General features: G+C 51.2%; 1 protein-coding gene across 2 annotated transcripts in view; it reads left to right on the top strand.

The window, feature by feature from the left end:
- Positions 1–3,829: 3,829 nt before the first annotated feature.
- CDCP1 (CUB domain containing protein 1) overlaps positions 3,830–12,683 on the top strand; it is a 56,511-nt gene continuing 47,657 nt past the window's right edge. For both annotated transcript variants that reach the window (XM_060630801.3, XM_060630800.3), the window contains exon 1: positions 3,830–4,024. In XM_060630801.3, the coding sequence (XP_060486784.3) occupies positions 3,949–4,024 (76 nt within the window). In that variant the 5' untranslated portion in view covers positions 3,830–3,948. The remainder of the gene's footprint in view (positions 4,025–12,683) is intronic.

The following is a 12,683-nucleotide window of genomic DNA, read 5'->3' as shown; positions in this document are numbered from 1 at the left end:
AGTATTTTCCTGGCAATACGTGTGTGGGAAGGGATGCCTGGCTGGCTCGGTTGGTAAAGTGTGAGACTCTTGATCTCAGGGTTGTGAGTTGGAGCCCCACATTGGATATAGGGATTACTTAAAAGTAACAAAATCTTTTTTTTTAATTTTTTAATGTTTATTTATTTTTGAGAGAGAGAGAGAAACAGAGTATGAGCATGGGAGGGGCAGAGAGAGCGGGAGACACAGAATCTGAAGCAGACTCCAGGCTCTGAGCTGTCAGCATAGAGCCTGACACAGGGCTCAAACTCACGAACCACAAGATCATGACCTGAGCCAAAGTCAGAGGCTTAACCAACTGAGCCACCCAGGCACCCCCAAAAATAACAAAATCTTAAAAAAAAGTGTGGGAGTTTGATGTTTGGAATTATTTGTTTGTTTGTTTTACTTGTCTTGGATCTTGGATATCTAAAAGTGCCCCTTTTCTACCTTATACTCAATTGGTAGTGTAGCTGGGTATAGAATTCTTGATTGGAAGTTATTAAGCCTTCAGCATTTGGAAGGTATTGCTTCACTATCTTCTAGCTTCCAGGGCTGTTGTTGAGAAATCCAAACCCATTTTGATTTCTGTTCCTTTGCATGAGACCAATTTCTTGCCTCTGGAAACTATAGACTCTTCTTTGTTCATAGGTTTCTATGCCTTGATGTGACCTATTTTATCCATTGTGCTGGACACTCCATGAGTCTTTAAATCTGGAAACTCATATCATACAGGTTGGGGGGATTTCTTGAATTATATCACTGATGATGGTTTCTCTGTCTCATTTGCTCTCTCTCTGAGAAGAGAGGGCATTATTATTATTTGAGAAATTATTCAGATGTTGCATCTCCTATACTGGATCTCTAATTTCTCAACTTTTCTATTTTTTCTCTTTGTCCTTTTGCTTTACTTTCTGGGAAGTCTTCCAACCCTTCTATTTATTTGTTAATATCAACTATCATTTTTTTTTAATTTCCAAGAACTCTTTTGTGGCTCCCTGAATCTTCATGTTTTATAACATCCCGTTCCTGTTTCATAGACATAATGTTGTCTGCTATCTCTTTAAGGAATTTAGTAATTGTTTTTGTTCTGCTTTGTTTTGCTTTCTTCTCCTTATATAGTCTCTTTCCTCCAAGTTGTTTTTTTGTGTTTGGCTAGTTGGTTGATTCTGCGTCTATCATGTTAGAAGCTCTCCTCAGATGTCTTGAAATCCTAATTGTCTAGTCATATTTAAAAGAGATTAAAAAGCTGAGTTGGTGGAGGTTATCAACTGGGAGCCTCATAATCGTGCTCTGGTTATCCTGTTGATGGGGACGAATGTCCCCATCTTTAGCTCTTTCCTCTTGGGCTGGTCAGATTGCAGGGAAGGGGCAGAAAAAGAGGGAGACACAGAATCCGAAGCAGGCTCTGGGCTCTGAGCTGTCAGCACAGAACCCCATGTGGGGCTTGAACCCATGAACCGTGAGATCATGACCTGAGCTGGAGTCGGATGCTTAACCAACTGAGCCACCCAGGCGCCCCAGGAACAGTCTATTTTTTTTAATTTTTAAAAATTTTTTTTTAACATTTATTTTAGTTTTGAGACAGAGAGAGACAAAGCATGAATGGGGGAAGGTCAGAGAGAGAGGGAGACACAGAATCTGAAACAGGCTCCAGTCTCTGAGTGGTCAGCACAGAGCCCGACGCGGGGCTCGAACTCACGGACCGTGAGATCATGACCTGAGCCGAAGTCGGACGCTTAACCAACTGAGCCACCCAGGCGCCCCAGGAACAGTCTATTTTAAAACTCACCCTTCCATCTGTCATTTTTCTCTGGCAATAGACAGTAGCTGCCTGCATTTCTTTCCAGCTCAGAAATAACCTTTTAAAACAGACTCCTTCCATCCAACACATTTGTAAGACAAAACATTTCCATACCTTGACAATGCTTTGCTCACCTTCCGCTCCAAGAACCAACACATGACATCAGGACATATTGACTTCCACTATGTAGTTAGGTTGTCACGCAAAGGATACAGAAATGCCTCCTTACTTTCTTCATCTCTGTCTCCTTGCCACCGCCGCTGCCTCTGTCTGGGACCGTCACCGATCCTTCACATCTGAGAATTTCTGACATCATTTACAGAAAGTCGGTGTCACTATCCCAGGGAAGACAGTTTAACAAACTTTAGAGAAAGAAGACAGTAACGACATAACTGTTCCTTAGGCTTAAACTTGTCAAGCAGCAATTCTGATATTTTGAGTTCAACACACTGCCATTCCAATATTTATTATTATTATTATTATCATTATTATATATGGGAGACAATGGTGCTATGGATGCTAGGAAAAGATGTTGGGGTATATATCCCTGCTTAGAATCAGGACACCAGACAAAATCTGCTTTCACTCTCTGGGTCAGCATAAACATTTTAAAAGGTTGCTGAGATTTTTCTCAAGATTTCTTCTTCTTGATGGAGTGTCCTCACTCATTCACTGGGGGAGACCCAAGAGCCTCCCTGCTTTTCTCGTCTTCCTCCCTCCCTCTAAGCCTCAGTTTCCCCACCTGTCTGCCTGATGAGGGAAGTGAACCAGAGGATAAGCTCTGAGGTCCCCACGAGCTCACAGTCCAAGCCCTTCTAGGGAGGGGAAAGGTTGGGTCATGCCCTCAGTCTGGACGTCTCTGCCTCCCCCCGTGGACTGTGGGTTCCCGAGGGCTCCTATGGGCTCTTTTCATCCGTGAAGACACAGAAAAGGAAGGGCAGGAAGCTCCTAAGCGATGACTTCTCAGCCCGTTCACAAGGAGAGTAGGGGCTGCAGTGGAAGAAGTTAGACAGAAGTTGGGGCCAGACAGCGGGCTGATGCTTTCGCATGTAATGGGTTTCTGACCCAGCCCTCCTTAGCTGTTCTGGGTGACCTTGGCCCAGCTTCCGGCAGCCCACAGGCACAGGTAGCCCATGGAGTCATTTTGGTGAACCCCTAGTCTGCCGGCTGAGAGCCCCTGAACTGTCTACTGCTTTTCTCTGTGGCCCTAGACTTGGTGTGTAGCCTACAGGTGGAAGGGAGAACCTACAGGACCTCGAAAGCCCGACACAGGACGCATACAGGCAGCTGGGAGGAGGCAAGGAGCCAAGCGCCATCGACTTTTACTGCCCAAAGACTGGCTTGAATGCTTCACGCCCAGGTCACACATTTACTGCTCCACACTGTCTCCTCTTGGCCTTTTCCAGCCTCATGCATTCATGCACCCATTCATGCATTCTTCAAAGCAGCTCCGTTTGTAGAAAACCCTTCCTGTACTGTCGAATCCTGCCTCTGTAGATGACTAACTGCCTTTGGGCAGGTAGCAGAACTCAGCAGTCGGCCTCATGTGCAACGAGGACGGGGGTGCTGCGAGCATTAGACCCCGTGCAGGTGAAGAGCCCGAGGCTGCAGAGTCGCAGTTCTGCAAACAGGCACGGCGGACCGGCTTTAAAGTCTTGCGAGCCCAAAGCAGGTAGGAGAGGAGCGAGCCCACGAGAAACCAGGGCTTGGGTGACGCACAAATAGGATTCCCGTGCAAAACAGGGCTCACAAGGGCCTCCCTGCCGCCTGGACAGTGAAAGGAAAGCGGATCGGCTTCTCCAAAGGCGACCTTTGTGCCTGTAGGCACAAAGACTTGAGCACTCTCGGCCTTGGGAGGAAAGACTAGCGCGGGAAAGTGGCAACAAGTCCCTGCACCCTGGGAGGGAGAGGCGGGAGGCTGCGGCAGGAAGGGGAGGAGGAGGAGACAGAGGAGGGGACAGGCCGGCCCAACTCGTGCTCGCCCGCGCAGGGCGGAGCCCGGGCTCGCCCGCCCGCAGGTGAGCTAGCCGGGGAGGAGCCGGTGCCAGGCTCAGGCGCCCGCGGCCGCCGCTCCGAGCCACTGGCCACAGCCGCTTCCCCCGCCGAGGCGGAGGCGCCCCGGAGCCATGGCCGGCCAGACCCGCGGGGCCACAATCGCACTGCTGGGGGTCCTGCTGCTCGCCGCCGTGCGCCCGGGAGCTGGTGAGTGCGGTGCGGCGGTAGCGGGTGTAGCTGGGCGGTGGAAGTGGCCGGAGAGCGGGCGCCCGGCGGAGCGTGCGGGGGGCGCAGAAGGAAGCAAGGTGCGGGGGATGCTGAGCCGGGGTGGGGGCGACACAGTCGGGATGCATGGACGGCGCGGGGTCCCCGGGACAGCCCGGCGCCTGGGCGCGCCGCGTCGGGCAAAGTGGCCGTGCCCTCCTGGATTTCGAGCGACCTCGCCCTGGGCGCAGGCCGCGGCACATGGAAGTGTCCCCGAGCGGGGAGCCCGGGGGTCGCGGGGATGAGCCCGGCGCCGACGGCTCAGGAAGAGAAAAGCGCGCGCCCCAGCTGAGGCCCGGGGACCTGCCTCGCATCGGGGGCTTTACCTGAGTGCTTGGGGGGCGCCGGGGCTGGCCGTGGGGAGGGAGCTTTCCTCTCTCGGCCCACCCTCTACCTCCTCACCTGGGGCTGGAAGAAGGGGCAAGAAAACAGCGGTTTGGCCCCGGTAGCGCACGGGATCACCCTTTTCCCGGTCCGCACGCCCCATTCTAGCGCTCTCGAAGTTCCGGAAAATTAATTTGAAAATGGAAGCGCCAGGCTGGAGAAGGGTCCCGGCGTTCTTGCCACGGGGGCGGTGAGCTCCCGCCCCTCGTGCGTCAGGGTAGTGTTTGTACTTTGACCCCGCGAGGGGGTCGACGAGGGGACGTTCGGGAGAGGTGTGTGAATTTCCAGTTGATTCCGTTGTGCGCTGGGACCGCCGCCTCCCCGCTGCGGGTGCGCGCTCCTGTGCCTGCGGGCTCTGGAAGTGGATCGAAACGTAGAAATAACCGGGGTTCTTCGTGTAAGAACTTGATTCGAAGCCTTTCCTGAGGCTAGCCCAGGTTTTGTGATTTCTAAAGAGTTATCCGGGAGGCGAGTGGGGTCTTGGATTATTCTTTGGTGCCCCTAAGGGGGCGTTTGTATTCGGCGGGTAGGTAGATTAGGGTAAATTAAGTTCAGGAATAAAACGAAGCGGGCGTGGTGGACTTTGGCGTTCTGGCAACTGCCGTCATTGCAAACCTACAGGAAAGCTTCCTGGTTCCTTTCTCCAACGGCATCAGGTGACATATTACTTACTGTACATTCCCTAGACCATTTTAAGACCACATTTAAAGCCTTGTGCCCGTATGCATATCTCTTGTAATACAAATTTACCGGAAGACTGCATTTTCAAGATTTCCTTTGAAGAAAAAAAAAAAAATCCGTCTAAGAATAAAGAGTGATTTTGCAGGTGAAAATGCGTGTAAATGTGTGTGAGAGAAAAATGTGTGCCCATCACACTTGGGAGCTGTGCTGAAACTCGGAATTGTCTGAGGTGTTTCCGGTTGTCTGTGATGACCAGGAGTCCCCCAGTAAGAATATGGTGTAAATCAAGGCATTACCAATGCCAAGGATGACAGGCTGGCCTGAACGGGCCTCTGTTAACTGATTTCTCCCTTTGGCCTGGAGACGCTGCCACTTTGGCCTACAGCACTGTCGCTTTCTTCTAGGAAGTTGTTGACTGTCGGAGCGAGCTCTCATGGTTCAGGTATCAATACGGGGAAGCCTAGGGACTTCCCACCTCACTTTCCAAAATCTTCCTGTGGTCTCCGGAATTGGCTGTGTGTGGCCACCTCGCTGGCCTGAACTGGGGGCTGCGTCTTGGAGGTTGGAGCCGTTTCAGAGGACGGCCGCTTTGCCTGACGTCTTGGGGTTGGCCTAACAGGTAGGGGTCTTTGAGAAGTTCCTGGAGCCTGTCCAGAGAAGATGGAAAAAGCCAGAGAGCCCGGCACAGTGGGTTTGTTTTTTAAATCCCTGAGCTCTCTTAATGAAGACGGCCTAGTGAACATGAATGAAGCTGGTGTCCCTGCAGAACTGAACTGCAAAGGGAAAGTTAATGTCTTGGTGTGATGTGTTGGGGTGAGTGTGGTGTAACCCCCCGCTCCCCCACTTCCAAGAGTGAAGGACTGGTTAAGTTGGAATCAGAACCGTGGTAAAAACCTCGACTTCCTGGCTTTTGAAGAATTGCTGAGTGGGGCTCCTGGGCGGCTCGGTTTTTTGAGCCTCTGACTCCGGCTCTGGTCATGATCTCGCGGTTCACGAGTTCAAGGCCCCCGCGTCGGGCTCTGTGCTGACAGCTTGGAGCCTGGAGCCTGCTTCGGATTCTGTGTCTCCTTCGCTCTCTGCCCCTCCCCCACTTGCATTCCGTCTCTCTGAAACATAAACAAACATTAAAAAAAATTTTTTTTTAAAAAAGAGAGAATTGCTGAGATACCAGAGTCTGGGTTCGGTGACCCCATTCTTGCCGCCACCGTGTTTCACCAGAAATGTGAGCAAGCATCAAATGATGTGTTCGCTGACCCCGGATGAGTCTGCGTCTTCGTCATTCTTTGGATTCAAATGAGCAGCTGGTAGCTGTTGTCTGGAATGTGTAACTGGTAGGAGTGATGAGTCTCCCTCACCCCCACAGATTTTCGTGGTTCAGGGTCAGAGAGGGCCACTCTGCTGACCCGGAGGATGTGCTCTGATGCTGGCCCGTCAGCCTCAGGGTTCACCTCAGATGCTGCCATTTTGTCTGTGAAGAACGAACCCTGCCCCCCCCACGCTCTTCTGGGGGGTTCTCCCGGGCTATCAACGTAGGAGAAGAAGGTCGAAAGCAACAATTAAAATATCTCACGTAGTATATAGTTGCTGTAGAAAAATTGGTAATAAATACAACCAAAATGAAAAAAAAAAATCTGTAAGCAAAGCACATTGGTCACTTTGGTACAGTCTTATCGTGTGCGTGTGTGCGCCCAAAACCAGACCTGGGACCATCCATCGTATGGCTTTAACCAGCCCCCCACAGGTGGACATTTAGGCGGCTTCCCACTTTTCCTGCTAAAAAAACAGAACGTGTCCAACAGTAGGGGACCGACCGCCTGTGTCCATTTTGATAGGTCTGTTCAGTGAAAAGACATCGAAAGTGACGTGGTGCGGATTCTATAATGACATCAGATGATGTCGTCTCTGTGTTGCCGAGGTTATAAAATAGAAGCTGGATTGTCCCATTTTGATGTATCCGAGCATGAGTTCTTGCCGGCTATATCGCTCTGCACACTTCCTTGACGATCCTGTCCGACTGAAACTCTGGGAATAGAATTGCTGGCATGGAGAGTAGAGAAAATGCTCAGGCTTTGGAGACATCCCGCCTTGTGGCCCTCTGGAGAGCTCGTCCTGTGGTCCTGGTGTACGTTCGGGCCGGCGTGTGCCGGTCCCTGGTTCCCACACTATCAGGCTGACCTCGTAGATGTCAGTGACATCTATGGAAGAAGAAGCCTTTTCCTCCCTCTAGTTCAGCAAGCTGGGTCTGAACGGTGTTGGTGGATGTTCGAGAATCTTAGGAGCACCCCAGCTAAGCGATTATGTTGCTGAAACACACACACACACACACACACGCAACAGAATGGAGCCCCTTGACTTATAACACAAGCCTCACCTGCGGGTTTGGACGGGGGCGAGAGTGGGGTTTGCTGGTCAGGATTCATGATTGCGGTCAAGGTGGGTGGGGCAGCGGGGGAGGTCAGGACCCCTGCTAGGGAAGACCCATGGCTAAGGCTGTCCACCTGAGTGATGAAGAACAGTTCATACCCTTTAATTACCATTCTAAGTGATAAAAATTCTCCCACAAATTATTTCAAACCACTTCCTACAGCCTTGTAATTAGCCCGTCACCTTCTCCCAGGCAGCTGGCAACGTTCTAGACAATCGGGCCGGGAGAGCCGGGTTTCCTACCTCACCCCTTTGTAGCCTTGAGTTTGTATTTCAGGACATCATTTTTAAAAATCACTAACCACTGCTTGTAATAGCGAACACGTACTGCTCTGCGGCAGCCGCCCTTCTGAGTGTTTTATGTGCAAGCATCTCCCGTTTACCGTCAGTGATGTTTTCTTTAAAACCACACGTGCTGCACAAACACACTAACCGATGCCCTGCGTCTCATGATTTCACACGGGAGACATGGTAACAACCCAACCCCCATTTGGAAATATGGCATTTCCAAAAGCCATATATATACAGGGGAACCTGGGGGGCTCAGTCAGTTAAGCATCCGGCTTCGGCTCAGGTCATGATCTCGCAGTTCATGAGTTCGAGCCCCCCCATCGGGCTCTGTGCTGACAGCTCAGAGCCTGGAGCCTGCTTTGGGTTCTGTGTCTTCCTCGCTCTCTGCCCCTCCCCTGCTCACACTCTCTCTCTCTCAAAAAATAAACATGAAAAAAATTTTTTTAATGTTTAAAACAAAACACTGAGTGTTCTGTTCATATTTGTTCTGCGGATGTGTATGTGCTTTTAATACTCAGTTTAAAGACTGTGCTTCGAAACACCTGTACATGGTAACAAAAATTCCAGTTGTACAAAAGGGTACGTGGGAAGAAGTATGTCCCCTTCCACCTCTGACCCCGGGGTTTCACCCAGAAGCAGCCACGGTTTCTTGTGCATTGTTCCTGAGCAATTCTATGCAAGCACAACCTCATAAATGTGCGTACGTCCCTTCTTTACACAGCCAGACCATAACCATGGTATATGGTATGGGATGTGTCTCATATGCTTCTGGAGTTTGCTCACTTAGCAGTCCATCTTGTTGCATATCAGAACATATGGGGGCTGCCATTCTTTTTGACGGCCACGTAATATTCCTGGCCGTTGGCATGCCGTGTGGTGTCACCAGCCTCTTACTGCTGGGTTGTTTCCAGTCTTTTGTTTTTAAATTTTTTTTTAATGTTTATTTATTTTTGAGAGAGAGAGAGACAGACAGACAGAGCATGAGTCGGGGAGGGGCAGAGAGAGAGGGACACACAGAATCCGAAGCAGGCTCCAGGCTCCGAGCTGTCAGCACAGAGCCCGACGCGGGGCTCGAACTCACGGACCGTGAGATCATGACCTGAGCCGAAGTCGGATGCTCAACCGACTGAGCTACCCAGGCACCCCCAGTCTTTTGTGTTTATAGAGAGTTTCAGTTGCCATATTTGCAGTTGTCTTTTTTAGGAATATAGACCAGTGTGTCTGTGGGTGCACTCCCCGGAGGAGGGAATTACTGGGTCAAAGAGTCTGTACACAAAGTGTCAGGGAACAAATGGAGGAAAGTGAGTCACAGAAGTGAGGCAACTCCCCCAAGGTCACAGCTAATAAGCGGGGGTGCCATCCGTGAACCTGGGCAGACTCATTTCAGAGCCCAGGCTCTGTCCCTCCCCGCACTGCCGTTTTCTCCTTCCTTCTTTCCTTCCTTCCCTCCTTCCTTCCTTCCTTCCTTCCTTCCTTCCTTCCTTCCAGGTGAAACTAACCCTAAGTTTTACTAAGAGAAACGGTTTGAACTTCCTTTTAAATATTGACTTTTGATGACGTGCTCAAGAAGACTTGAGGACAGGCATGGGCCCTGGGAGCTCCTCCCGGGTCTACGTCGAGTTGCACTGCGTCACGTTCGTTCTTGCTGACTTTGACATCGGCGAGTCTAGCGGCGGCAGGTGTAAGACTAAGCCGCAAACCCAACCGTGTGCAATGGCTCACACACGACAGGTGTTTATTTCTTGCTCAGATGAGACCCCAAACAGGGGACCTCCTCCAAGCAGTGATGAGGACCCAGGGTCCTTTGACTTCCTGTCTCTGCCGCCTTCAGCATGTGTCCTGTCCTCCGTGCTCATCCACGTCATGCTGACGGAAGGAAGAAGAGTGCAGAGGGACTCCCGTGGGAGTCTTGACGCCTGAGCACGGAAGCCGTTTCACATCCATTGTGTGGCCGTTCTCTTGGCTCCAGATCAGTGGCCTGGCCCCATCCCGGTGGAAGGGAGACCGGAATGTCGTCTCGATGGGACCCCGGAAGAAGTTAGCGTTGTCCAGTTGGCAAGACCGTGGGCAAAGTGGGGAGAGCACCCCACTTAAGAGTGAGGACGCGTGGCTGTAACCTCAAGTCTTATCGACAGCGAGCTTTATGACTTGGGAGAGTCGCCTCGCCTCTCTGGGCCTCGCTTTTCCGGTCTTTGACATAGGGGCTTGGACCATGCAGAGGAAGTACCGGCCCTAATCTTTTCTGCCAAAGCTGATCTGTGGACCTGCTGGAGACCCCTGAGCTGAGGGAACAGCTCAGGCAGATTCGTATCCAACCCCCGTGAAGTTTCTGGCTAGAACTGTGCCTGGCGCATAGCTAGCATTGAATAAATTGCGTGTGGAATGAACAGATAGGTACTCCAGGTCAACCATCAAAGCGAGTCTTTTTAGGAGGGAATGAGCACAGAGGAGTTAGAGGACTTCTGGGGCACCCGGGTGGCCCGGTCGGTTGGGTGTCCGACGTCGGCTCGGGTCATGATCTCACGGTTCGTGAGATCAAGCCCCGTGTCGGGCTCTGTGCTGACAGACATAATCTCTGCTTCAGGTTCTGTGTCTCCCTCTCTCTCTGCCCTTCCCCCGCCCACTCTGTCTCTCTCGTGCGCTCTCTCAAAAATAAATAAAAAACATTAAAAAAAATCTTTAAAGAAGTTAGATGACTTCTTCAAGTCGCACTGTTGGAAGGGGCTGAGGACCAGAAGTGCTAACTCCCAGATCTTCTGGCTCCAGCTCTGATGCAAATCAGACAGAAGAAGAAGAGGAGGGAAGCTGGGTCCTGGAAAGTAGAAAAAAGAGAATGTGGATGGGCAGAGGGAACCACAGCTCTCTGTGTCCCTGCAGGGGGTGGGGGAGACCTCCCTGGTATCCGGCCGGGGTCTCTACCTCAGGCCGGGACCTGGGGTCTTCACTAAGTCTCTGCTGGTCCCCCAAAAACGTGTGCTCGGGAGGCAGTGGATGGGGGCGTGGGTGGGTCCGCAGGAATGCAATCCCGCTTCTGGAAACCTTCAAGTGAATCGCCAGGAAACGACGAGGACTTGCTTGTGATACAATGAAGGAAGCAGGGAGTAAAGTCATGTGTGTGCAGGGCGACTCGTGTCAGCTTGCTGTCCTTCTGTCTGTATCTCATAGGAGCTCAGGAAAAAAGACGGGAAGGACGCCCCACCAAAAGGGTCTGGCCTCTTGGGGTGGCTCAGCAGAGTCCTCTTGTACAAAGGACAGTTCGTCGGTAGCAGTAAGGACGGTGACAAGGACTCCATGTTATCCCACGTGTTCTCCCCATTTGACCCACCATTGCCCCACCGTCTCCTAACCGGGTTGGTTGGGTTTGGTTTTCTCTACATTGTGATGCTGAATTTGCAAGAGAAGGCAATAGAGTATCAGAATTGACCCTCACTTCACAAACTTATAGGAAATTAGAAGCTCTTTCTTCGGGTACTGGACTTAAAAAATAATATGCACGTCTCAGTTCTCTCCCGAGTGGAGCCCAAGACAAGGGCACCACTGGAAACCTCTCTGGTCTGACTTTGCCAGGGAGGGGCCGCCCTCTTGGACCAGCTGTCCATCCTGCCAGATGGACACACAGCTCACGACCCTGAGGCCGTTAAACACCTCGCTGCAACGTGTGAACGTGTATAAGTAATAAATTTGGAAACATCTTGCCAGAATAAATTAAAACTGTCCCATAAGCACAGATGATATAGCTTTCTTTTTTTTTTAAATTTGCTTTTTTAATGATTATTTTTGAGAAAGAGAGAGACAGCCAGAGCGCAAGCGGGAGGAGGGGCAGAGAGAGAGGGAGTCACAGGATGGGAAGCAGGCTCCAGGCTCCGAGCTGTCAGCACAGAGCCCGACGTGGGGCTCGAACTCACGAACCGCGAGATCGTGACCTGAGCCGAAGTCGGACGCTCGACCGACGGAGCCACCCAGGCGCCCCAGCGTAGCTTTCTTGAAGTTTTAAGTGAAGTGCGGATACTTCTGACCCTCGGTGACAGAAGATCAGAGGCTTCGGGGTGTCCTGATTCCACCACCTGCTAGCTAGACAACTTGCGCTGGTCACTTAGCCTCCCTAGGACTAAGTCCTCAGTTCCAAACGAGGACACCACAGCACCTCGTGGGTGGGTTGAATGGAATCACGGCTGTAAAACACTCAGCACTAAGGTCGGGCCTGAAACGCATTCCTCGGTGAATGAGAATTGCCATTTTCTTCGATAACTTGAGCTGAGCCCAGGAAGAACTTGGAGTTTTGCAGCAGCAGGCAGTCTGGACCAAACTGCCAGGGCAAAGTCTGCCCTGGTCGCTCGTGGGAGACAATTGACATTGTTCTCGGGCTTCTGCTACCACACAGTGCTTTGGATACTCTCCCGGTGCAGTTGACTTTGGGCACGTGTGAAGACATCTTGGGAGAAGCTCCTAGAAGAGAAGCTGCTGGATTAAAAACCGCAAGAAGTTGGGGCACCAGGGTGGCTTAGTTGGGGAAGCATCCAACTCCTGATTTCGGCTCAGGTCGTGAGCCAGTTGTGAGATCGAGCCCGACGTTGAGTGTAAAGCCTGCTTGGGATTCTCTCTCTCTCTCTCTCTCTCTCTCTCTCTCTCAAAATAAATAAGCATTTTTTTTTAACTGCAAGAAGTTGTCCTCAATGATACTAGCACAAGTTTTTAAAAACTGTTTGCAAGTGAACACAGACACACATGCACACACACACACACACACACACACACACACACTTCCTGTTAACCAGGGAACTGACCAGACCAGTTTTCTATAACTTCAATGCCAGGCCCAATT

This window comes from Panthera onca, chromosome A2, assembly GCF_046562875.1.
Source record: "Panthera onca isolate mPanOnc1 chromosome A2, mPanOnc1 haplotype 2, whole genome shotgun sequence".
Taxonomy (NCBI): Eukaryota; Metazoa; Chordata; class Mammalia; order Carnivora; family Felidae; genus Panthera; species Panthera onca.
Note: the sequence above shows the minus strand (reverse complement) of the source record. Positions and strands in the feature narration are given on the sequence as shown.